The sequence below is a fragment of the Meriones unguiculatus genome, chromosome 1 (genome assembly GCF_030254825.1).
Source record: "Meriones unguiculatus strain TT.TT164.6M chromosome 1, Bangor_MerUng_6.1, whole genome shotgun sequence".
NCBI classification, from domain to species: domain Eukaryota; kingdom Metazoa; phylum Chordata; class Mammalia; order Rodentia; family Muridae; genus Meriones; species Meriones unguiculatus.
The window spans coordinates 95,551,603-95,578,912 of record NC_083349.1 but is presented as its reverse complement, the minus strand read 5'-3'; the positions used below and the strand labels follow the sequence as shown (position 1 = coordinate 95,578,912).

General features: G+C 45.6%; 1 protein-coding gene across 5 annotated transcripts in view; it reads left to right on the top strand.

The window, feature by feature from the left end:
• Mta3 (metastasis associated 1 family member 3) overlaps positions 1-27,310 on the top strand; it is a 186,210-nt gene that overhangs the window by 62,537 nt on the left and 96,363 nt on the right. For 3 of the 5 annotated variants that reach the window (XM_060363654.1, XM_060363659.1, XM_060363665.1), the window contains exons 1-3: positions 2,086-2,213; positions 4,347-4,414; positions 9,785-9,878. In XM_060363654.1, coding sequence (XP_060219637.1) covers positions 2,186-2,213; positions 4,347-4,414; positions 9,785-9,878 — 190 coding nt within the window. In that variant the 5' untranslated portion in view covers positions 2,086-2,185. Of the gene's footprint in view, positions 1-1,951; positions 2,214-4,346; positions 4,415-9,784; positions 9,879-27,310 lie in introns of those variants that run through there. The other 2 variants (XM_060363673.1, XM_060363670.1) reach the window with 2 other exon arrangements.

The window sequence follows — 27,310 nt, the reverse complement described above, 5'->3', positions numbered from 1 at the left end:
AAGAAAATCTCCTAAAACTTATGATCCATTTCCTTGAAGTTGTCAGGCAGCATACTTACGAGAAGACAGACTTTGTGGTTTGTACTGTCGTGGGCCAGAGGGAAAAGGACTGAATTACATTTAGTGCTGATGTCAGGAGACTGTTCCAGGTGAACTATTCAGCCTGTTTGTGTGTCAGCTCAGAGATGGAGAGTGGTGTCAGGTAAGCCACAGTATATTTTTGGTGGGATCCCCAGTAAAAGGGTTATGATAAACAACAGCTACGCTGTCATTGTACTAGAGCACGTTTGCTTTCTTCTCGGGGCCAGAAGGGCTGAGGGCTTAGAGTTTGGGAGTATGCCACAAACTCCCCTGGAATCCTCGGATTCCAGAGGTAAAAAGGGTAAAAAGGAAGGACCAGGCGCCTGCTATTTGCACAGTGCTTTCCGCTGTCTGGTTTACAAACTGTCGTCAGATATCATCATAACCAACCCTTAGCACACCTGTGCAGTGGAAGTGATGTCTCCATTTTATAGATGAGAGAAGAGGCCAAAGAACAATCAGTGTCATGCTGGCAGAGTCCATTTGTTTATTTGCCCCAGCTATTCATAAAATAACTTTCCTCAATATTGTGTGATAAAGGAACATCAACCAAAATGCAGTCTTCTTTTCTGGGGAAAACCCTGTCCTGGCACAGATCTTCAACTCAGTACCACCTGGCACTCCAAAGCCACAATAGGGAACCATCATCTTCATGTTTATTCTGCAGTCATGTCTAGGTGTAGCTTGGAATGTCTCGGCTTCCCTTGAGGAAGTTATGTGTTCATTTGCCAGTCAAGATCTTGCTCTGTGAATCCCAAGCTGGCCACAAACTCGAGAGCCTCTTGCTTTGGCCCCTGGGGCACTTGGACCGAAGATGTGCACTACTGTGAGGGCCTTCTACACTCAAAACCCCGCAAAGGGTATGCGGAATGTCAGCACAGGCAGATCAGCCATTTAAAGCTTTCCAGTGGAGCCTTATCCCACAGGTGTAATACAGTCCCAGCAGTTGAGAGGCAGAGGCAGGAGGCTCCAAGAGAAACAAATAAGGCTGGTGAGATGGCTCAGCAGGTGCTGCCTTCAAACCCCGGACCCATACGACAGACTTACACATATGTGTCTTGGCATTCATGCCCCCACATGATAAATAAATAAACGAATAAACAAATAAAGGTGCTACATATTTAAAAACAAACGAACAAGCATGAACGCTGAAACTATAATTGAGTGCCTAGCATGAGCAAAGCCCTGTCTTCAATAGCCAATACTGGAAAAAAAAAGGGGGGGGGGGCGGGGAGCTTTTCGACTAGTTAGCCGACACCAACCCCAAACTGTTTGACAGGACCTCCTTTTGCTGGGGATCAATGGCAGATTATGGAAACCATGTTCCTCTACCAGCAAAGGAAGCCCTCCAGTGCTGACGGTGTCTCCTGGTCAAAGCACAAGCTGTACACAGACACCTATTTAGAGGCAGGGCCTGGGGATGTGGGGGAGTCGGTTCTGTTCAGCTCAGTTTTGGCACAACCACGTAGACCTGTCAATGTGGTTGGGGTGAGAGAGCCAGCTTCTAGTTCTTTCCGTTGCTGGATCTCAGACTGGGCAAGGTGCAAGCACGTAGGGTCTTCCTGGCCCCGTGGCCTGCAGGCTCTAGAGCCACCAAACAACCCTCTCACCACGAGGGAGGGACGCAAACATCAGTCGCCTGCATTGACTGCATCGGAGAGTTGCACCCAGAAGGGCGTTCACGTGCTTGAGGTCACACATAGAGAGGTGTCCCTGGGGACAGAGGCAGGAAAGGAGAACCTGTCCCAAGGTGGACAGGTGACGCGGGCAGGAGAGACGCTCGGAGGGCTGAACCTCTGTCCCCACCCTGGTTCCTCCACAGCCCCTGGCCCCGGTGTGCAACCCGAGGCTAGTGCGGGTGGCCCCGGGGTCGTCGGCCCCCCGCAGCCTGTCGCCCCGTCCCCGCTGCGCTCCGGCCTCCAGGGCCCGCTCGGCGTCGCTCGGCCGGCGCTGGGGGCGGGCACAGCCCCCTCCCTCGGTGTCCCCTCCCCGTTCCTCCCCCTCCCCCGTGGCGAGGCGGCGGCAGCGGCGGCGGCGGTCGAGGCTGAGGCGGCGGCGGCGGCGGGCGGGGCTCGGCTCGGGCTCCGCGGGCGGGCGGGCGGACATGGCGGCCAACATGTACCGGGTCGGAGGTAGGAAGGCTCGGCCCTTCCCGGCCCGTCGGGGAGCGGGCGGCGGGAGCGGGGGTCCGGGCGGCGCACGCGATCCGCCGGCAACCCGGGAGCCCGGGCCGAGGGCGCCGCGGGCGGGGCGCGGGGGGCTCCCCACCCCCACTCCCCTCCCCCACCGCTCCTGCCCGGCGTCCCAGGGCCAGGCCTTTTCTGGGGCCACGCATCGGACAGCCCCCGTACGAACGCCCCAAAGGGATAGGGCCCCTGCAACCCCCCTAGCCCAGTGGCCTCTCCCTCGCGTGGCTTTTGGGCACTGGGGGGGCTGGGGACACCCCCACACCCCGTTTCTGCTTCTGTGTTAGTGTGGGTTGGGGGCTGTGGTGGCCCACATAGGGGCACAGCCGGACAGGCCTGTTGGCAGAGCCAGGGGCCTGCACCTTCGCTGCTTCGGTTTCTCGTTCTGCCCCCCCCCCCCCAAGAGTGGGGCTTGTGTGGGGCCAGGGAGCCGCAGCCCCCAGATTCGGGGAACTGAGCTCAGCCAGGACGTTGGCTCTGCTGTCTGTCTTCCCAGCCTTCTGCGGAAGAGAGAAATAAGGTCAAACAAACTTTCCCTGCTCACGGCGCCCTCCCTCCCTCCTTCCTGGTAAAATAATAATTCAGATAAGTGGCGTGTTTGTGAGTGAGACTTGCTCTTCCTTCTTTGCTCATTAGCTGGTCTCCTGATGGATGGTGGTGGAGAATGGCCTGGCTAAATGAGGCCACTTAGCAGCCGGGAGAGAGCCGCGAAGGTAGACGGTGACTGTGCAGTCTAGTCTCCTGTAAACACACAGTAGGAAGTTTCCAGCGACACTGTGGAGGAAAAGCCACACTTGGAAAATTTCTCTACGTTTGGTTGAAAACTTGCCATGATTTCTTTATTAAGAAGGGCCTAAATGCGGTCGGATCACATCTCATAGGTTAAAAATCCCAACACCCTCTCTAGAGGGGCTCTGCCTCCCAGCCAACAGTAACTTGCCTTATTCCTCACCTTCCCAAGTAGAGTGGAAAAGTTAGTTACCAGGTTTTCTCTCATCCACTCTGCCTGCCGTTTTTTTTTTTTTTTTTTTTTTTAAGTTGGTGCTTGAAAATGAATTGGGCTGGTAAGCCTTTCTTCTTGCTCTGAATTTGTCTTAGGTCTACAGTTTTACGTAAGAAACATTCTCCAGGGCTGACTGGATTGGAGGGATAGTGCAAGGAAGCTGCCCTGGGAGAGTCCTGATAGTAGTGATGACAGTCTGCCTGTCCTGTGGTTGTGGTTTTTTGTTTTGTTCTGTTTGAGACATGGTGTCTACATAGGCCTTACTGCCCTGGCACTACTACCTAGACCAGCCCGGCCTCATAGAGATCCGCCTGCCTCTGCCTCCCAGCTGCTGGGATGTAAGGCTTGTGCTTTTGTTTGTTTGTTTGTTTAGGCAGACTCTGAAGCTGGCCTCAGCTTTGTGATCCTGCCTTTGTTCCTTCCCCTCAATTACACCAAGTCAGGCTTTTTTATTTTTTTTTTAATTAAAGGATTAATTTAAGGCTGGGTATTGTGGCACATGCTAGTAAATTCACAATGTAAGAGGTGGGGGCAGGAGGCTTAGGAGCTAAAGGGTGGTCTCAGCTACATAGTTCTTGTCAGCCTGGACTAATGGAAAGCTATTTCTAAGCGCGGAAGGAAAAAAACAAACCAAACCAACCAACCAACCAAACAAACAAACAAAAAACCACCAAAGCTTAAGCAGGATGTGGTGCCTAGTGCACCACTAACCCCAACACGTGGGAGTATGAGGCAGGGGCATGTTGAGTTGGCCTACTTAGTGAGAAGTGGGAATTCTAGGAAAGTAACAGATGTGGAGCGTCGTGCCGAGGCTGCATTAGAGGTGAGGGATTACCTACTTATTAAGGTGAATTGCCTAATATAGAGAGTCGTAGCCCAATAGATTGCTGTGGCCCTTAATCGCAGCACTTCAGTCCCAGGCAGAGGCAAGCAAGTCTCTGAGTGTTTGAGGCCAGCCTGGTTAACGTGGCAAGTTCTAAGACATCCGGGGTTACACAGTGTGACCCTGTCCTCCCCCACCCCCCATATGTTGTGAGAACTTTCTGTTGAGAAGATCTGTAACTTTTTGATTGCAGATTATGTTTACTTTGAGAATTCCTCCAGCAACCCATACCTAATCAGAAGAATAGAGGAACTCAACAAGGTGAGTAATGTTGCATCGTCTACTGAACATTAAGGGGCTTTCCCTTTAAGGGTTACTGGGCGAAGGACCTGAGAGGTGATTTTTTTACTTTCAGTTCCAGACTACGAAAGTCAGACTTTCGTAAATTACAGCGTTCTGTAGGCGTCTGAATATTTGTTTACTTTTTATAAAGATCTTTGTCTGACGTTCTTGAATAAAAGATTGCAGATGTCTTCAAATTGCTTTGAGCCTTAAAGCTCAGGTCAGTTCTGTAATTCACTTCCTGTTCCTGTTTAGAACTATAATGTGAGCTGGGCTCAGTGGCACACACCAATAAGCCCAACAGTCAGGGAGGCAGAGGCAGGCCGATCTCTGTGAGTTCTAGGCCAGCCTGGTCTACAAAGTGAGTCCAGGACAGCCAAGACTACCCAGAGAAAAGAAACGAAGCATGTATTTTTGTTTCTTTGGGACTAAGTTTTCACTAACTTCAAAATCTCACTTCTCCTGCCTCAGCCTCCCTGAGCTCAGTGCTTCACATTTGTTCGTGAATTTGTATTTTCCTCCTCTGGCTTCAGAAGAGTGAATCTAAACTAAGCTTGACTGTTTCAGTTTATATATAGTCAAGCACATGGGAGCTCTGTGTCAGCCTGGACTACAGAGTGAGACCTGGTCTAAACCTCCCCCCTCCCCCAACACACAAAATTGTCAAATGACACAGGAACTTTATATCTACTTTGAGTCTGGCCTGGGTTGTATTACTGAGACTGTCTTAAGCAACAAAATGAGAAGCTGGGGAGATGGCTCAGTTGATAAAGTACTTGCTTTGAGCATGAGGACCTGGGTTCAATTCCCAGAATCCGTGTTCAAAAAGAAAGAAAAACCGGTTTAGTGACTCATGCTTGTAATTCTTGCCCTGGGGCTTACCAGCCAACCTGGCTAACCTACTTGGGGAGTTCCAGGCTAGTGAGAGCCCGGTCTCAAAAACCAAAATGAAAGGAAAACAAAATTTAAACACACACACACACACACACACACACACACACACACACACACAAAATGTGGCCCACACCTTTAATCCCAACTCCAGGGAGGCAGAGGCAGGTGGATTTCTGAGGCCAGCCTGGTCTACAGAGGAGTTCCAGGACAGTCAGAGATACACAGAGAAACCCTGTCTCAAAAAACCAAACCAACCAACCAAACAACCAAACAAATGATCCAAGGGACTTGGTGAATAGTAATAGTACGTATAAATGTAAACATGAGACAATTTAGAAAACCATTAGTTCAACAAGTATATATTTAATGCCTGTAACTATGTGCCACACCCATTTATGATACACGCTAGTTTGGGAAAACAGGCAATAAAAATAAACACAATACAGTAAGTATACATTTATTTGTGTAGGTGTGTTTTCCTGTACACGTTTTTTTCTCCAAAAGTTTCCTGTTATCTCATCTGAGTATAGACTAGGGGAAAGAAAAAAAAAAAAAAAAAAAAAGAGAGAGAAGTTTCTGCTGTCTTGGTTTTGGTTTCTGGTTTTGCCACAGGGTTTCGTGGAGCCCCGACTGGCCCAGTGTTCTTGCCTGGGCCTCCCGAGTGGAGGGATTACAGTCATGAACCACATACAGCAAAAGAAGAGCACAAGGTTAACAGCATTGAACTATGTTTGTCAAGAGGTTTTACTTTTGAATCTAAAAAGTTCCAGAATTTTAAGGAGACTGTGCAAGGTCCTGGGTTCTATCACCGTCCTAACTCAAAAGAGGCATCACCATACTGGAGTCAAGATTTCATGTTTACACAGTGCTGTCCTGTGTGTGACACTGTAAATACAGCACTTCTGTAATTTTGCTTTTATTTGGGAGACTATGGCTAATGTCTTCACCTCTTAAATACATGTTTTACATCACTTACACTCTTCTAGTGTCTGAAAGTGCCAAATACAGCTCAGTTGGTAGAGTGCTTGCCTAGCAGGCATAAAGCTTTGGGTTCAGTGCCAGCTTTGAAACCACTGGGTGTGGTGGCGCATGATAATCCCAGTACCGAGGAGATAGAGGCCGGGGCGTAGGGATTATTCATCAGCTAATAGAGGGTTTAAAGCCTGCCCGAACAGTGAGAGGCCTTGTCTCAAAAACCAAAAATGCCTCCTGCTTGCTTTTTTTTCTATGTAATTTATCACCTTCAAATACCTAATTCAAGGCCGTATGGCCCAGTGGCCCAGCACTTGCTTATCATTTCTAAAGCTGTGGGTTTCGTCCCTAGCACTGTGTACAGAAGAAAAATCTTTTCAAGGAAAAGAGAGGGCCAGTGAAGTGGTTCAGTGGGTAGAATTGCTTGCCACTGAGCACAAGCCCCTGAGCTCAATTCTATCCCTGGAACCTACATGTTAGAAGCAGAAAGCCAACTCAAGAATCTCCTATCTCTTTGTACACACATACACACACAGACAGACATAGACACACAGATACACATACAAACAAACAAAGATTGAACCTGCGTGCTTTATCTTTTGAGATGGGGTGTGTAGACCAGGCTGATCTCAAAAGCACGGAGATCTGCCTTCCTGTGCCTCCTGAGTGCTAGTATTAAAGGTGTGTGCCACCACAAGTCTTGCTATGAACTTTTTTGGTGATTCATGCTGACCTCAAGTTTGTTTTTGTTTTTTTTTTAAAGCAGCATCACATATAGCTCAGGCTGGCCTTGAACTCACTATGAGGCAGAGGTGGGACTTGACCTCCTGATCTCCTGATTGCTGGAATCACAGTAGGGCCTTGACACGCCTGACTGTGCTGGGGTGTTGGCTATACTTTTCAGCTTCATACCTCTCCCTACCACACTACTCAGCCCTAAACACTGAGCACAGGCCCTTGTATATGCTGGGCCAGTGTGCTGCCACTGAGCTGCCTGGTTCCTGAGACAGATTGTCACAGTGTGTGTAGCCCTTGGAATGGAACTTGCAGTGTAAACAGAGCTGGCCTTGAACCTGGAGCAATCCTGCCTCTGCCTACTGAGTGCTGAGATAGCATTGGGCCTCTACTGAGTTACCCAAGCATATTTAAGCTTTTGCAAATAATTCTCAAAGATTCCCTCAAGCCATTTCATGGAGCCTTAATCAGGATCCCTCCTGCCATCTGGGAACTATTGGCAGTAGGCATGGAAATTAGGAAACTTTCCCATTGGTTTCCCCACTCTTCATTGCCAGTATTGGGAATTGAACCCAGGGCCTTGAACATGCTAGGCCAATGCTGTATCATTGAGCTGTGTTTACAGCTCTTGTTGTTTTGTTTGTTTTTGTTCTGAGACAAGGGCTCAATGTGAGGCCCAGGCATGTGTTCAATTCTTGATGGTCTGTCTCTGTGTTGGTAGTTCACCAAGCTCAAAAGTAACTCTTTAATATTCATAACAATGCACCCCAATGCTTGCACTCCCTGCTGTAGAACTTCTCTTCAGAAACTGTACCAGACTAGGCACTGCTCAATGGATCATTGTTTGGAAGAGCAGAGCTTCAGAGAAATGGTTTGTATGCATTTTGTGGGAGGGAAGAACCATGGTGTCCTATAGTCCTGAGAGAAGAACAATACTGTACTATTGTACAACCCAGGAGTCAGGAGTGTGTTGCTGGGGAATTCAACCTGTGTACATGTTAAAAATGTACCCCATCCCCAAGCCACACCCCTTAGTCCTGAGGCTATTTTTATTACTGCTATTTATTTTATTTTTATTTTATGGGCATTGGTGTTTTGCCTACATGTATGTCTTTGTGAGGGTGTTGAATCCCCTAGAACTGGAGTTACAGACAGTTGTGAGCTTCCATGTTGGTGCTGGGATTTGAACCTGGGTCTTCTGGAGGAGCAGCCAGTGCTCTTAACCTCTGAGCTATCTCTCCAGCCCCAAAGAGTTCTTCTCTTACTCCCTCCCCCAAGACAGGGTTTTTCTGTGTAGCCCTCACTGGCCTGGAACTCGATCCAGGCTGGCCTGGAACTCGTGTAGATCCACCTGCTTCTGCCCGCTGAGAGCAGAGGCTAAAAGTGTGCACCAGCCCCAACCCCCGCCGGCCCTGCCCAGCTATTATAATGTTCAGGTATGATGCTGCACACCTATTAATTCCAGCACTAGGTAGGCTGAGGCAGGAGGATTGCCAGTTCTAAGCCAGCTTGAGTTATATAGTGAGATCTTGACTTAAAAAAAAAGTTAAGAGGAGAAATTTTCTGAACTACATCTTTACCCTCAAGCAGGGTTATCTGAGAATTTAATCATCTCTGTAGTGTTGCTGTTAGGAGAACACACTAATAAGACTGAAATGAGAAAGCGTGGAGAGTAAAGCCCTAGATTTTATTTACATGGAGATACCAGCCTGTTCATTTAGCACAGGGCTCATTGCTTCTGGAGGATGAGTTTGATCACAACATTATGAAATATATTGGCATTTGGGAAGAAATTTAATATGATTTCAGTTTGAAGGGGCAATAGCTCCACAGTTCCATTTCTCGCTAAAATAATATTGCTGCTGATCTTGGTAAAACTGACAAAATTTATTATGGTATATATGTTCTTTATATTTGAATAAACCTATAAGTCCAGATCTACTCTGAAATGTGTGCCACATATGGTGGAAATTGGACATTATAGTGACCTTTTATTGTAATCTTTGTGCTTTTATGAAGAACTTGCCAGTGACCTGCTTGAAAGCCTGCAGAATTTATAGAGATTAGAATAGGAGCCTGGGCCTCAGCTGCAGTAAATTACAGCTGAACAGAATGCTGAATGCATTCTAGACTAGTCAGAAAGACGTCAGAGCGTCTTAGAGTTTTGGATATTTTTCATAAGTGAAGGTAAACTCAGAATATTGACTGTGTGGAGGGTATTTTTCCAGTTCTGTTCTACATGCTGGCTACTGACGCCTGCAGAGAGCTAGGGCTGGGTGATCTTATACTTAATCTGTGCTGTCTGGGGATGGGTTTTTGTTCAGTGTCGTGAACAAATTATTTGTGACTTTTAAAATTGGAAGGATTAATCTGCCTGATATGGTTGTACGTGCCTGAGGATGGTGGTAGAGACAAGAGGATAGCGAGTTCAAGCCCAGCCTGGGTTACATGAAACCCTGTCTCAGAACACACATACACACAAAATTAGGGGAAACTCTCCCACGACCTGCCTCCCCTTTTCCTTCCAGGTTTTGCTGTTGTTTGCTTTTTGAGACAGTATCTTGCTCTGTAGCCCTGGCTGGCATGGAACTCTGTGTAAATCATCTGACCTCTAACTTTGTACAGTCCTTCCGCCTTAGCTTTCCAAGGGCTAAGGTTATGGGCAAGTGCTGTTACAGTCAGTGTTTAAGCTTGTCTCATCTTTGAGACTTCAGGTCCCATATGACTTCTGTTTTTCTCATTTCTTAGACTGCAAGTGGCAACGTGGAAGCAAAAGTAGTATGCTTTTATAGACGACGTGATATCTCCAACACGCTTATAATGCTTGCCGATAAGCATGCTAGTAAGTGAAATGGCTTTCTTTTGGGTCAAAAATAATGTTTTGTGTTTTTCATGATGTGAAGAGAATGTTTGCTTACCATGAAGCTTTTTCTTTCTTTTAATTATTTGTTTGTTGTTTTTTAAATTTATTTAATTTTTACTTTGTGTGTGGGGGTGTTTTGCCTGCATGTATGTCTGTGTACCACATGCATGCCTGGTGCTTCAGAGGCAGAAGAGGGTCTAGGATCCCCTGGAGCTGGAGTTACAGACAGTTGTGAGCTGGCATGTGGGTGCTGGGAATTGAATCCAGGTCTCCTGGAAGAGCAGCCAGTGCTCCCAATCTTGGAGCCAACTCTCTCTCTAGCCTTTCTCTTAAAACAACAACAACAACCAAAACCAAAACTAACTTAATTTATATGTACGTATGTGTGATTGTATGTGCTATCATGTCTAAGTGGAGGACACCTTTCAAGATTTCTCTGTTCTTCCAAGCTCTTGTGGTTCTGTGGATCATCAGGCTTGGCAGACCCCTTTATCCCCTGAGCCATCTCCCTTTCTGCATCTTTTAGTTTTCCTTTTGGCTGAAGTTTGGGTAGCATTTGTCTTCTTTCTCTTCTCTCTGTGCTCACACATGCATTGAATGTATGTATACTAATATGGTCTATATATTTATAGTATCTGTGTGTGTTTGGGGGGAACCCAAGACCTCGTGCATGCTAGGAACTCGCTCTGCCTCTGAGCTACATCCCAGTCCCAGGTCACACTTGTTTACATTATATCATGCATACTTGTGTTAAGAAGTTAACATATTTGAATAAAATTTTTGAAAGTTGTCGTTAGCAAACCATCAGGGTAGTATTTTTGTAACTGCTTATTTTCAATAGTTTCTTGTGAGTATAGATTTGAAGAAATTTATATTCCATCTTGAGGTGTTTCAGTGGAGTATACTTTCCTTGCTCTAAAACAACTGGGCAATATTTTGATTTGTTTTTGTTATTTTTGAGCACCAACTTTGTGTATACTAATCATCTTCTTGCCTCAGCCTCCTAAATATCCCAAATATATTACCATTCGAGCAAATATTTGCAATTTTATCCTATTATTACACATTTATAGTATTAGGTGTATAGGAAAATAAAATTTTACTAGAAAAAGTACTAAGTCTGATTTAGATATAGAGAATTCCTGTAGATACTACACTTGGTGGGGTTTGTTTTTTGTAGCTTAAAAATGTGTGTGTGTGTGTGCGCGTGTGTGTGCGTGCGTGCGTGCGTGTGTGCGTGTGTGTGTGCGTGCGTGTGTGCGTGCTTGTGTGCGTGCGCACACACACACACGTCTGGGGACCAAAAGTTGACGCTGGGATGTTGTTTTAGTTGACTTTCCTATTGCTGTGATAAAGCGCCCTGACCAAGACAGCTTATAAAAGAAACCTTTAATTAGGCTTATAGCTCTAGGAGGTTAGCGTTCATGATGGCGGGAGATAGCACGGAGTAGGCAGCAGACATAGTAGGGCAGAGACTGAGAGTTCAACTTACATCTTGGCCCACAAGCATGAAGCAGAGAACACACTGGGAATGGCCTGAGTCTTTTGAAACCTTAAAGCCAGCCCCTAGTGGTACACCTTTGCCCACAAGGCCACACCTTCTTATCCTTCCCAAACAGTTCCACCAATGAGGACTGGCTATTCATGCATATGAACATATGGGGCCATTCTCATTCAAGCCTTCAAAGGTGTCTTTCTATTTTTTTTTTTCTTTCTTTCTGCTTTTGAGACTAGTTTTCATTGTATCCCAGGCTGGTGTTGAACTTACTACCTAAGTGAGTGTGACCTTGTAATCCTGATCTTCCTGCCTTCACCTCTCAAGTGCTGGAATCACAAGTGTGCACCACCACACTTAGGAGTTCGTTTTTTCTCTATCTCTTTGAGATAGGGTTTCACACTGTACTGCAGGCTTGTAGCCCAGGCTGGCCCCTTGGCAATCCTTTTTCCCCCCAGTCCTGAGATTACAGGTGTGAGCTACCAAGTCTGGTTTGAGTTCTTTATAGATTTAAGATCTTTAATCCCCCATCAGATGTTTACTTGGCAAAGATATTCTTTCATTATGCAGGCTGTCTGTTCATTCTGGTTTCCTTTGCTTTCCTTTTAGTTTTGCAATCCCATAAGTCAATTAAAAAAAATTTTTTTTCCCCTTGAGATAGGGTCTCACTATGTAGCTCTAGCTGGCTTAGAACTCCTGTGTACACTTGGGAGGCAGAGATGGGTAGATCTCTGTGAGCTCAAGGATAGCCTGGTCTAAAAGCAAGTTCCAGGACAGCCAAGGCTGTTTGTTTGTTGAAAAACAAAACAAAACAAAACAAAAAAAAAAAAGAAAGAAAGAAAGAAAGAAAGAAAGAAGGAGGAGGAGGAGGAGGAAGAAGAAGAAAACCTTCCTATTTATGTAGACAAGGCTGCAAAATCACAGAGATCTGTCTGTTTCTGCTTCCAGAGGGCTGGGAGTAGGTGGTATGCCTACGTTAGTCAAAATTTTTTTTCCTGATTTTTGTTTTTTCAAGACAGAGTTTTTCTGTAACTTCTGGCTTTCCAGCTCTGTAGACCAGGCTGGCCTGGAACTCACAGATATCCGCCTGCCTCTGCCTCCTGGCTGCTGGAATTAAGGATGTGCACCACCATTGTCTGGCTATTTATTTTTGTGTGTGTGTCTTAGAGTTTTATTGTTGTGAAGAGACACCATGACCAAAGCAACGCTTATAAAGAAAAACATTTAATTGGGCAGGCTTATAGGTTCAGAGGTTTAGTCCATTATCATTATGGCGGGAAGCATGGCAGGGTGCAGGCAGACACGGTGCTGGAGGAGCTGAGAGTTCTCCATCTGGATCTTCAGGAAGCAAGAGACTGTCAGCTACGCTAGGCCTAGCTTGAGCATCTGAGACGTTAAAGCCCACCTCCACAGTGACATAGGTTCTCCAGCAAGGCCACGCCTCCCAGTGGTGCCACTCCCTATGAGTGATGTATTCAAAAACACGAGTCTATGGGAGCATTCCTATTCAAACTACCACAGTGTGTGTGAGTGCCTTGCTGCATGTATGTATGTGGACTACATGTGAGTTCGTGGTACCTGTGGAGTTCAGAAAAGAGTAGCAGTTTCACTGGAGGCGGAGTTATGGAAGGTTGTGAGCCACTGTGCGGGTACTTGTAATCCAGGTCTTCTACCAGAGAAACAAGTGTACTAACCCAGTGAGCCGACTCTCTACGTCCCCTTTCCATCAGTCACTCTCGGTGTTATTTCTTGAGCTATTGAAGGACTTTTCTCCAATTCCTTGCCTAGATCTCTGTCTTGAAGTGTCTTCTCTATGTTTTCCTTTCAGGCTGCACATTAAGGTCTTTGATACAGTTTGCATTAATCTTTGTACAGGGTGAGAAGACTCTAGTTTCATTCTGTGTGTTCTACATGTGGCTCTCCAGTTTTCCCAAGCATCCTTTGCAGAAGGAGCTGTCTTTTCAACTTAGGTGATTCTAGTTGTGTGTGTTTGCTTCTGATTCTCTCTCTTTTTATACTTTTTAAAAATTATTATTTTATATGTGTGAAGTTTTGCTTCCATGTATGTGTGTGTGCCACATGCATGCCTAGTGCCCACAGAAGCCAGAAGAAAGCATTGGGTCCCCCTGACTGGAATTACAGATGGTTGTGAGCTGCTATGTGGGTGTTGGGAATTGAACCCAGGTCTTCTGGAGGAAGAGGCCGTGCTCAGCCCTGGGTTGTCTATTCTATTGCATTTGTCTGTGTGTCTGTTTTGCACCAGCACATGCTGTTTTGTTACTATGGCTCTAGTGGAATTTGATGTCAGATATTTAAGACCTCCAGCATTGCTCTTCTTAGGATTGCTTTGGTTATACAACATCTTTGTGTTTTCATATGAACTTTAGGATTGCTTTTCTTTTTCTGTGAGGGCTGTCATTGGGATTTTAATGGGGATTGGACTGAATTTGTAGATCACTTAAGGTTATACAGCACAGGAAGCCTTTCTATCCTCTGGTGCCTTCTTCACTCTCTTTATGTTTTATTTGATTTTATTTTTACGACTGAGTCTCCTGTTGTCCAGGCTGGCCTCAGACTTGCAGTGGAGCTGAGGGTGATATTGGATGTCTGATCATCCTGCCTCTGCACGTGTGGAAGACTGCTCTTGGATTTTGTGGTGCTGGGGGTGGAGGTCTGGGCTTTGTGAATCTGTGAATCCTGGGGCAGCACTCTTCCTGCTGCCAGTCCTCTTCAGCTTCTCTCTTCACTGTTGCCGTTGTCCTCCTTGGTTAGGCTTACTATTAGGTAATTTAATCATTTAGTATTTTGTTTTGAGACAGTCTCAAAATATCTGGGGCTAGCCTTGGACTCACTGTGCAATGGAGGATGGTCTTAAGTGTAGACCCCACCATTTGCAAATGGGGACAATCTGGCTTTTTTCCTGCTTGCACCCTCTTTTTCCTTACTCTTGAATAATTGCTCTGCTGGAGAGTGCAAGCGCTATGCTGAAAAGAGAGTGGACACTGCTGCTTTTCGAGCAAGTGTTTTAGCCTTCTCTGTAGCTGTAGTATTGGCGTGTGCCTGCCATGTCTCACCGCTTTGCTGTGGTGGGACCCTTCTGTTTCAAATTCCTTCAGGCTTTTTGTTGTGAACCGATGGGGGACTCTGGCAAAGGTCTTCTCTGTGTGTCCTGAGGTGGCTGTTTACCATTTGTCTTGGATTTGATTTATGTGCTATGTTTTATTTATTAATTTCTATGTGTTGAAAGGGGAATTCTTAGAATGAAACTGACTGGATTTTAGTGTGTGGTCTCTAATATTTTGCTGAATTTGCTTTGAAGGCACTTCAATTCATTAACTAATTTGCACTGGTGGGGATCAAACATATGGCCTTACTTGCTTTATGATTTCCCAGTGGTTTGCAGGTATTTTATTGGGAGCGTCTACATTTATCCAGGGAACTGGGCTGTAGCTTTTTGTCCCTTCTTTGTTGCTGTACGTTACTTGGTTTTGGTGTCAGCAACCTTGCCTTGTGGAGTGGATCTGTGGTCCTTCCCTCACTACTTTCTGGAATAGTTTGGGGACATGTTCTGTTTCTTCCTCCTTGTCACTTCTCTTAACTCCTCGTTGCCTCTGGGTGGGGGAGGGTATGGTACAGGGTCTCATGTATTGCTTCTTGTCTCTCATGTACCACCTCTCCTCACTTCTAACTCTCTGTATAGCAGAGGATGACCACAAACTTCTAATCCTCCTACTAGTCCCTTCCAGTTATAGCATTTATAGGCTTGTGCGGCTTCACCAGGTTTACAGTGAGGATCCAGCCCAGGTTCTGTGCATCCTAGGCAAGCATTACTACCATCACCAGCTGCCTCTTGCTGGGGATGGAGCCCAGTTCCTCGTACATTCTAGGCAAGCATTCCACCATTTAGCTATATCCCAATCCCTAGTTGTCCTGTTGTGTCCCATAACCACCCCTCCCTGCCCCAAACCCACACACACGCACACACACACACACACACACACACACACACACACACACACTAAATCCCTTGAGACTAAATTGCTTAGTCTCAAGGTCTGCTAGAATTCAGAGAATGTTGCTACTCCAGCCTCATTGCTCTGGCTGTGGTGCTCTGCTATATGTTCTTCAGTCCTAGCCTTCCGGTAGGAGGAGTCACTGTCAGACAATGAAGTTCAATGCCTGATTCCATCTACTCTTTAAGGCTTGTGTTTCCGAGGCTAGAGAGGTGGTTCAAGGATCTTTAAGACCATTGGCTGCTCTTATAGAGGACCCTCATGGCTGCTCACAGCCCTCTGCAACTCCACTGCAGGGGATCTGATGCCCTGTTCTTCCTTGCCAGGCACCCAGTGCACATGGTGTACAGACACACATGTAGGCAAAACAGTCATACACACAACATAAACACACTAATGAAAACGTATATACCTATGCATACATGTCCGCACGCTCATACACGCAAGCTAAATACATTGACGAGAACATAGAAGAGGCTAATTTCCTAATCCTGCGGCTGTTTACTCTTCTCTGCTTATGTGTCAACAGAGCCTTTATTTTTCCATTGTGTTTTCACTTTGCTGAACTATTGTCCTTATCTAGTTTTTTTCCCACAGAATGTGTTGATGGTAAATGCTCTAAATCTTTATATTCCTTAAGATGTTTTTATCATCATATACATTGTTAGTTTGGGTCTTTAGAATTTTGGTTTCAAAATATCTTTCTCTTAGAACTTTGAAGAAATTTGCTTGTTCTGAGGTAGTCATTGTCAAGCATGGTATTGGTTCTTTTTTTTTTGAGTCAGAGTCCCTTTCTGTGTATCCTGGCTGTCCTGGAACTTTCTGTGTAGATCAGGCTAGCCTCTCACAGAGAGCTGCCTGTCTCTGGCTCTGAGTACCAGGATTAAAGGTGTGGATCACTACACCAGCTCAGCAGATTTAATATTACTCTTTTGTAGGTACTGCTGTTTTCTCTTCCAGTACTTTGTCCTTTATAAAGCGTAGACGTTCTGAAAATTTACCAGAACGTCTCTGTGTGAGATTTACATCATAAGCTGCTGTGTATCTTTGGTGACATTTCTGTTCATCTCTGGGGATTTCTTCCAAGATGCCTATTTAGTGAGATCTGTTCTGTGATGTGCAGTCCTTTTGTTAATTTTTTTGTTGTTGTTGTTGTTTGTCTAGAGACAGGGTGACTGTATAGCACAGGCTGACTGCCAACTCATGTCTCCCTGGCTGGCCTTGAACTCACAGCCGTCCTCCCGCCTTCGCCCCTGAGAACCGAGACATGTGTGTGACTGCACCTGGTTTCTTAGAGCTGACAGAAGCCTGTCCTAGCGAGCCTCGTGTTTACCCTTCAAGTCAGGCCTAAGGCTCTGCCTGGAGTCACGGTGCCTGCCTGGGCTCCAGGCCCTTGGGAGTGGAGGCAGGAAGATTAGGAGTTCAGGCTGGCCTGGGTACATAAGACACTGAAAAAATAAAGACCCTCTGGGACAGCGATATAGCCGTGCCCTCGGTGGCATTTCTCACTTCCTTGTGGACTGTTTTCTGTTGCTTGATTAGAGTTGACATAAAATCTATTTTCTATCAGAACATTAAAGTAATAAACTTGCATCTCTCAGGTTATTTTCCTCTCGCTGTTTTATGATGTTTTTATTTTTGTGAATGACATTTTATAATTAGCAGTTACAGTGAGTTTGTGTCTTATTAGCTGGATTATTATCAACTGTAAATATTACAAAGTTTTATTATTTGACAAGTTAATTATGTTTTATGGTATACATTTTCTTATTGATCTGCTCTTTTGAATGTCAATGGTTTCTATTTTTCTAAACAGCAAGTACTGTGTTCCTACTTTAAAATTTATGTCACGTTGCTTATTGATCACCAAATGAGACATTCTAGTAATTGGGTAATTCCTATGGTTTTTTTTTCAGGGCTCTATGCTGGTTTTACCTTTATAATTATGTGACATGATTTATGGGTTGGAAAAATATGTCCTCAGGTTTTATATTTTCATGAGTAGTTGAATGAAAGCCATTTTTATAATTGGTGTAGCTAGTCTCCAGTTTTCCACAGATGATGTTTTCTGTTTGGTTCTGTTTTATGAGATGAGGTCTCAGTCTGCAGTCTGGAACTCACAGTGTGGACCAGGCTGTGCTCACACGTGGAGCAGTCGTCTGGCCTCCACCTCCCCAGCACTGGGACTGCAAGTGTGCAGCACCTGGTTCTCTTTGCCAAAAGAGAGTCGTCCGAGGCTGGGGATGCAGATGAGTTGGAAAGTGCTCATCTACCACGGAGCCTTGACTTTGGTCCCCAGCACCTCATAAACCACGAGTGGTGACGAGTGGCCATGCACGGCTCTCAGCTCGCACCAGGGGGAGGCAAGGGAGCAGAAGTTCCAGGTCATCCTCAGCTACAAAGCAAGTGTGAAGTCAGTCTAGGCTAAATGAGACCCTGTCTCAACATACAAAAAAGAACAGAAAAGAAAACAACAACAAAGAAAATATTTTTATTGAAGTATATAGTTGTCTTAGTCACTGTTCTATTGCTGTAAAGAGACACCATGGCCAAGACAGCTCAATTTTTTTTTTTAAGACAGCTCAAATTTAATTGGGACTTGCTTACAGGGTCAGAGGGTTAGTCCATTATCATTACAGAGGGTGTGGACTAGGTGCTGAGAGCCACATCCTGATCCATAAGCAGAGAGAGTGAGAGAGAGCAGATAGACAGTAGGACATGGCCTAAGAACAGGAAAAAGAATCCAGAAAAGTTAAAAATCTACTTAAGGGTTTGGTACATGGTACAAACATACATATATACACACACACAAACACGTATTCTTTCCCTTTCCTTCTTCCTCTCCTCCCTCCCTTCTCTCTCTCTCACTCACTCATAGCTATTACTTTCTATTAGTGAAGTTGTCCTTAGGCCCACAGGTATTGGGGTTCCTCTGGCTTGGCCACTCATATTGAGCAGTGAACACAATTGTCTTCTGTGAGATCTGCTTCCCATGTTACAGTATTATGAGAAGTGAGTAGCAGAGAGAGCCCCGGGCAGTGGTTGCTGAGAGGAGAAAGAGGCCGTTTTCCATACTGTGTGACTGAATCCATCTTGTAGAAACGGTCTCAGACATAAGCGCTCTACGTGGATCGTGGCTTCACCACACACTGGAACACTATACAGATGTTTGTTTGTTTGTTTTGGTTTTTTGAGACAGGGTTTCTCTGTGTCACATTAGCTGTCCAACTCACCTGCGTCATCAGCCTCAGAAGACTTTCTTTTGACAAAGAGAGCCGTGTGTTGCACACTTGCAATCCCAGACTCACTTTGTAGATCAGGCTGGCCTCACAGAGTTCTGCTGCCCCTGCCTCCCCGAGTGTGCAGCAGCATGCCTGGCTTACACATATTAAAAGCACACGAGAACCAGGCATAAGGGTGTGCACTGCTCCTGCAAAGGAGCCATGCTTGATTCCCTGCACCGACATCAGGCAGCTCACAGCCACCTGTAACTCCAGCTCCAGGCCTCTGCACATGTATGAACACACACACACACACACTTCATTTAAAACTTTAAGGTAAACTGCTGAACAAGGTTATAGAGTGACTCAGATTATACATGTGTTTAACATCTATATAACACACGGTTCTATCTATGCATGTGCCTCCATGTATGTGACACACCTCCTTCAACAAGGCCACACCTCCTAATCCTTCCAAACAGTTCCACTGCCTGGCGACTAAGCATTCAAACATATGATCCTATAGGGGGTCATTCTTATCAACCACTACAATGGCTTTTTCAGTAATTGTTTTTTTAAACATAATCTTGTGTTGTTCAGGCTGGCTTTGAACTCAAGCTCATAATCCTGTTTTTGTCCAGTGCTGGGATTACAGATGTGTGTCATTACATTGCACTACTTTAGTAAATTCTTTATATTCCTACTGCTACTTAAAACATTCTGTTTTGGTTTTTCCCTTCTGAGGAAGTGTTGGGGATGGAACCCAAGGGCTCTTACATCCTAGGCTGGCATTTGTGTGTGCCTGTGAGTGTGTGTATGCGTGTGTGTGTGTGGTGTGCATACAAAGGCTGAGGACTTTTTCACACAGGGGTTCTCGCCTTCCACTGGCAAGCTAGCTGGCCAGGGAGTCTCCTGGGCACACTTCCCTGCACAGACTCGCACATCCATTGTTTTCACATGCGTTTTGGGGATTCAAACCAGTGCTTTTACCCACTGAGCCATCTTTCCAACCCTTAATTAATTCCCTTATCTTTTCAAAGGCCTCATAGTGTTTTCAATTTTCCTGCCTTGTGTGGGGCTTAAGTCAAGTTCCTCAAAAATCCTAAGAGATGTGGAAAACAGTAGTCTCTGTATCAGTCAGAGTCAGCGAAAGAAAAGAAGCAGCCTGCCTTGAACTTCTCACTAACGCTGACAGAACAGATTCTACTTAGGGTCTTGGGGAAACTCAAGCAACCCAGGAAACTGACCTTGAGGGCACCCAGTCCCTCTGAAACAGTCTTTGGAGTTCTGCTGACAGCGTGCTGTTAGGTGACTCAGCCGTGCAGGTGGGAAATGGTCTTCTGAAGATTGGAGCACAGTTTCAGGTGCTCTGTCAAGAATGCCCATGCCTTTTTTGGGTAGTAGGAATGCAGCACAGAAAAGCTCTCTCAATTTGGATTGCATGAGATGACAACTTAGATTCCCTGGAATGTGTCGCCATGCATCCTGTGAGGAGGTCAGAGGACACCCATGTGGGTTGTCCACCCTGTGGGTCCTGGGGATCAAGCTCAGATCACTAGGCTTGGCTGAAAGGGCCCTAACACACTGAGCCATCTCACTGACCTTGAACTTCTGATCCTCCTGGCCCCACCTCCAGACAGCTGTGATCACAGGCCTGTGTATGCTAGGCGAGCAATCTATTAACTGAGCCACATCTCCCACCTCTAGGGCAGCTCCTTTGAGACTGGTCTCACCATGTAGCCTTGGCTGGTCTGCCTCTGCCTCCTGAGTGCTACAATTAAAGGTGTGTGCCATGATGCCTGGTCATAGGGCAATTCTCTCTCTCTCAGCAGGATCTCCCTATGTAGCACTGGCTGTCCTGGAACTCTCTATGTAGGTCAGGCTGGCCTCAAACTCGTATATCTGCTTCTGGAATTAAAGTTTCATAGGGCAACTTTTTGTAGTTGCTGTTTTTGTTTTTCCGAGACATGGTTTCTTTGTGTATTCTTGGCGATCCTGGACTTGCTTTGTAGACCAGGCTGGCCTTGAATTTACAGAGCCCTGCCTGCCTCTGCCTTCCAAGTGCTGGGATTACAGGTGTGCCACTGTGCTCTGCAGGCTTTTGGCCTGCAGCTGGGTGATGTGAAGGCTGAGGTAACAACTAGCTGTCCTCCATTTGCATGGGAGGGACTGGAGGCTATGTAGACAAGTGCCTTCTGGTTTTGCCCTCCCAGGTGACTTAGCCAGATGTGGCAGTAAAAACAGAACTTTGTCAGCCCAAGCCTGAGCACAGATAGGACCCAGGCCACCTTCACCCAGGGCTTGTGTTCTTTACTCAGGAAGGACAGGAGTTCGCCTCCTACCCACTTGTCCTTCCAGGTGGCAATCCGCATAGGGGCTCCAGGAGACCTCTGCATTTCCTCAAGCTATTCTGGCATCCGCCATCTTGCTTCCAGAGCTCCCCTCTGCATGTTATAGTACTTGCTGCTTTTGCCTGGAATTCACAGTGATGGTGGCAGGCAGATAGACTTTGCTTTATGTTTTGCTTAAGGTCCAGTAGAGGGAGGGCATGGCTTCCATGAAAACATACGGCATAGTTGATGCTAAGATTTATAATCACTCAAGCTTTTTTTTTTTTTTAGTTTTTGTCTGAACGGTGGCTTCCAACTGTAAAGAGCTTTTAAAAATTATTTATTTAAATTATGGTTTTTGAGAATTTTATACATGAATACACTATTTACATCATTTCTACTTCTTTAATTATTGTTGCCATACACACACCACACACACACACACACACACACACACACACACAGCCAGGCCCAATATGTGTTGCCCATATGTGCATGTGTTCAGGGCTGATTTCTTAGGACTGGGAAACGTATCAAGGGGTTTTCCTTGGAAAAAAATGATTCTCCCTCAGCAGCCATTGATTTTGTAGCTCTTCACCAAGGGATGAGGCTTTGTTAGACCTTACCCCATCTGCTGGGCATAGTGGTTCCCTGCCTTTGATTCTAGCACTTAGAGGCAGAGACAGGAGGATCTCTGTGAGTTGGAGGACAGCCTGGTCTACGTAGTGCTGGTAGTGAGCTGGGAGGAGGGTGAGATGCAGCGGATGACTTGGTTACTTGTGCTGGTTGGCTGTTGTCATCTTGACACAAACCTAGAGTTACCTGAGATGAGGGAACCACAGCTGAGAAAATGCTTTGATAAATTGGCCTGTCTGACATTTTCTTGATTAACAATTGATGTGGGAGGAGGGCCCAGCCCTCTTGGGGAGTGGGCAGGTGGCCCTAGGTTCTATAAGAAAGCAGGCCAAGCAAGCACAGAAAGTGTGCCAGTAAGCATGGCCTCTGCTTCAGTTCCTGCCTCCAGGTTCCTGTCCTGCTTGAATTTCGGTCCTGACTTCCCTTAGTAGTGGGTGTGACCTGAACCTTGTAAGCTGAAGTACACCCTTTCCTCCCTGAGTTGCTTTTGGCCATGGTGTTTTATCACAGCAATAGAAACCCTAGCTATTTTTTTTTTTTATTTTGTTTCTTAAGTTTCACAGTTTACAGCAAGTGGAAAGTTGCATGGTGGCAGGCTAAGGTTGCAGAATTCCAGATGGACTTTGATTTATTATAAGATTGGGCAGCCTTTGCCAGATGCAGTGTTCTTTGAATAAATGTAAAGCAGAAATAGCTTAAATTTTTGATGGGATCCTAACTTGCTGTAGAACAACTGATGAATCACTGTAGCTAACTGTGTGAAAGGAACATTTCGGAGACAGACTTCTTTTAGTGGTTGACTTCCTGTGCATTGGTTGGTCATTTCCTACTCCCTTCTGTGAGGTCAGTGAGGTCAGAATAGCATTCAAAGTGACACTAACCTGGCACCCAGCTGCTTGCCAGCCTCTCATGCATGTGCCATGGACTTGTGTGGCGACTGGATGGCATCACTTTCCCTGCTAATGGAATGTGTGCTTGCTGTTTGTTTAAAACTTCTTGGCTGTATGTAGTGGCACATGCCTTTAATCCCAGCACGTGGAAGGCAGAGGCAGGCAGATCTCTGTATTTGAGGACAGCCTGGTCTACAGAGTGAGTTCCAGGACAGCCAGGGCTACACAGGGAATTCCTGTCTCAAAAAACAAAAATAATTCTGGGGCTGGAGAGATGGCTCAGAGGTTAGGAGCATATTCTCCTCTTGTAGTAGACCCGATTTTTGTTCCCAGCTCATAAGCACCTATGGCCCACTTCTCAGTGACCCGATGCCTCATGTGCACATCCTCACCCTACCCCCCTTGAGTTTAAAGAAATAAATTCTGCTTTTAAAGGCTATGGGGATAGCTCATATTGCTCTCGCAGGGGACCTGAGTTCAGTTCCCAGCATCCACCTTGGGCCCTTTGTAACTGCCGGTATCTCCGGCTCCGGGGACCTAGCTCCCTCCCCTGGCCTCTGCAGGCACTTGTAGTCTTGGGCACCTGCATTAATATGCATATCCTCTCATACACATAATTAAAAATAAGTCTTTGAGGAAATGCTGCTTTTTACAGTAAATCTTGATAGATATTACCTCCATTAACAAAAGCTTGAGGTCTTCACGAGTCCTAAACAAGTAAACATGTCTTTAGGCTGCCTAGCTGGAGCGCTGCTGGATAGGTGTTCTGTCAGAAACATGCATTCGAATTAGGCCTAGAAAATATTTAAGGGTCTGGGGACACTGCTCAGTTAGTGCTTCTCCATCATGCTTAAAGAAAGCCTTGCACTCGACCTCCAGACCATGTAACCTGGAGCAGTTGCTCATGCCTGCAAGTCTAGCATTCAGGAGGTTGGGGAAGAAAGATCCAAAGTTTCAGTCCATCCTCAGCTATAGAAATTGATCAGTGCTAGCCTTCGGTACGTGAGACCCTGCCTCAAAAGAAGGAGAAGGAAGACGAGGAGGAGAGGAACCCTCCCCCAATCATTTAATAAGGATTAAATAAATTTTTTATATGTGTGTGTGTGTGTGTGTGTGTGTGTGTGTGTGTGTGTGTGTGTGTATAAGTGAGCAGCATGCAAGTGTGTGGAGGCCAGAGGTTATGCTGGTATCTTCCTTAATAATTTTTTTTGCTCAGTGTTCTATTGCTGTGGAGAGAAAGGAAAGCATTTAACTGGGGCTGGCATACAGTTCAGAGGTTTAGTCCATTCTTACTGTTGGGGTGGGGAGCATGGCAGCATGCAGGGAGCCTGGTGCTGGAGAGGAGCTCAGAGTGCTGCATCTGGGTCAACAGGCAGCAGGGAGAGAGGGGAGGGAGAGCAGCCAGCCAGCCAGCCAGCCGCTGGCGTGGACCTGGGCCTGGTGTGGCCTTTTGAAACCTCAAATCCCACCTGCCTTGACACACTTCCTCCAACAAGGCCATACCTACTTCAACAAATAGTGCCACTTCTAAGCAATCAAATATATGAGCCTGTGGGGGCCATTCCTTTTCAAACCACCGTAATCATACTCTATATATTTTTGAGGTGGGTATCCCTGAACCTGGCGCTCATGGGCTGGGCTAGACTGCCATCCCTCAAGCTGCAGGCACCAATCTACCTGTCTGTGGCTACAGTATCTTCTTTTTTGATATTATCCGTGTAAGCACACAATTTTAATATGGGATCCGATTTATCTACTTTTTTTTCTTGCTTATGCTTTTGCATATAATAGCTAAGAAACCACTTCCTAGTCTAAAATGTCATGGGGATACCTGTTTTATCTTGAATCTTAGCTCTTACATTTGGCCTTTTGGTGTACTGAGTTGATTTGGGTGTATGGTTTGAGGTGTGGGAGTCCACGGGTGTTAATTCTTTTACATATAGGTGTCTAGTTGTCTCAGCCCCATTTGCTAAAGGAAGCATTGTCCATTCTCCTACTGATGACTGGTCCTTGTCACTTAGCTTAAAACCCATTGATTGACATTCAGGCTCTGCACTGTCTGTCCTCCTCTGGTCACCCATGCATCCTCCCTATGCCAGTTCTGCACGGTCTCAATCGCTGTAGAACTGAAGTGTGCATTCAGTTTGTTCTTACTACTCTAGGTCCTTAAATGCACATATGAATGATCAGATCTGTGTCGATCTTAATGAAAAGGGCAGCTGCAATTTCATTTGGAATGGCGCTCACCTGCATATCAACTTCGGAATTTTCTGTGGTTTCAAGCAATGTTAGCTCTTCCAACAGTGAACATGCGTTGTTTTTCAGTTGATTTGGTCTTTGACAATGTTGTTGTTTTTAGGGTCCAAGTTCTGTGATTTGTTAGCTGTAGTATTACCATTGCTATTGTGGTGAGACAGTCTTACTGTGTACCCCAGGCTGCTCTCAAACTTGAACTTGTAGGACCATCCTCCTGTCCTCTGTTGGGATTGCAGGGTATGCGTCCATGCTTCTGTGGTGATTTTCATCTTTGGTTACACTGTACTTTATAGATAGCTGTTAGTACTTACAACCATATGTTACTTCAGCTCCAGAGGATCAGATCTCTCTGGCCTCCTCAGGCACCTGCAGCCTCGCGTGCACACACACACACACACACACACACACACACAGCCATGCTCACAGTTTGTTTTTTTTTATTATTAAAAGTTATTTGTATATGTGTGGGTGTTTTGCTCTGTGCATGCTTGGTGCCTGTGACTACCAGAAGAGGGCATCACACCAGATCTCCTGGAACTGATATTACAGGTGGTTGTGAATATCACCATGTGTATATTGAGAATCAATCCTGGGTCTTCTGGAAAAGCAGCCAGTAATATTAACCACTGAACCATTTCTCTAGGCGTTCACAAACACACTTAAAAAAGAAAAGGAAAAGCTGGGAGTAGTGGCACACACCTTTAGTCCCAGCACTTGGGAGAGAGAGGCAGGCCGATCTCTGTGAGTTCAAGGCTGGCCCTGTCTATACGGTGAGTTCCAGGACAGCCAGAGCTACATATTGAGACTCTGTCTCAAAAAACCAAAACCAAGCAAAACAAAATTTTAACAGGAGTATAGCTCAGTGATAGAGTGCTTGCTCAGGAGCCTACATCCTTCATTTTATCCCATCACTGGGAAAAAAAAATCCCAAAACAAAAACAACAACAACAAAACAGTTCGGCATTTGGTAGACTGAGGTAGGAGACATGCCTTGAGTGTATGGTCATCCTAGACTATGTAGTGAATTCCAGGAGAGCTTGTGCTATAAACAGACAAACTTTGGGAGGCAGAGGCAAGCAGAGCTTTGTGAGTTTAAGGCCAGCCTGGTCTATAGAGAGAGATTCAGGCCAGCGGGGCCACATAGTGAGACGCTGTCTAAAAACAACAACAACAATAAATGGGATGTTTTAAGTTATGAGCTATTCAGAGAAGAGCCTAGCTATATGGCCTAGGTATTTGTAAATATATTATATTTTGAGTCTCATGAGTCTTTATTCTGGAAACGTGGAGTCAGGAAGAAAACCCCCCACAATAAGAACTCAAAGGTCCCACACCAAAACAACAACAACAACAAAAAACCAACCTCACCTCCCCGCAAAAAGCCTTGTTTGCTGTTCTTACTATGATATGTAATGGTGCTTTTTTTTCTCTGTGGGACACCATTAGAATTCAGTTAGCTATGTCTTTTAGAGGAACAATTTATCAAATTCCAATTAAGTAAAGAGCATAATTTTGTATGTGATATTTGCTGTACTAATAGTGCCAATGCAGCAATAACTTTATCGATCTCCTCTGTTGAGATGTTATTAGGCCTGGCTCCATTAGTGCTGTTTCTCTTTGTATTCATCATTAGAAAGAACATTCAAGGAGCCTTGAATTGCCTTATTCTTTGTTTGAGTTTGGTAAGACTTTAGCTTTCTTTTATTATTTTGATACTGTGTGTGTGTGTGCGTGTGCGTGCATTGCATGTGTGTCTTCATTTCCACCTCTGCGAATATGTAGAGGCCAGAGAACAACCTGGGGGAGCCAGTTTTCTCCTCTCATGTGGGGCCGAGGGATTGGAACACAGGTCATCAAGCTTTCTGGCATGTGCTTTTCCCTGCTGAGCCAATTTGCCTGCTCGTAGGAGAGGCTTTTAAAATCAGTCAGTTTTCCAGGCTTGTTTTCAGTTCAGACCTTTACAGTTTGAAATAGAGAAGATGACAAGCCCTCATGCAATTGAAAAGGAATTGTGGGGAATTGTGTTTGATATAATGCCTTCTGTGGTCTTGGATCCTAAAATAAGAATTTTGGCAATTGAGCCACCTTTAATCCCAGCCCTTGGGGGTGGGAGCAGAGATCTCTGTGAGTTCAAGCCCAGCCTGGTTTACAGAGCTAGTTCTAGGACAGCTAAGGCAACCCAGAGAAACCCTGTCTCATAAAAACAAAAACCGAAACAGCAACAAAGGATTGTGACAGTTAGATAGGCTGCCACCCACCTGGCACCTGGCCTCCCAGTTAAGGGTTCTACAGTGAAACCAGATGTTCCAGCTCACTCTTGAGTTGTGCAAAGGGCAGCCAACCCTCTTCCTGTTTCCTGCAGCCTCTCTCTGAGCCTCTGAGCTCCCACTATTCCCCCTAGCCACACGATCTGCCCCAGGTGAGGCTGAGAGGGACCAATGAGCCTCCAGAGGCACTGTATTTTTTTTTTTTTTTAAGTTGTGGAGCTCAAATTAATCAGAATTAAGTCTTTGAGATCAGTGTCCCCTTCCCTTTAAATATATTAAATGTAATGTCAAAAAAAGAGCTTG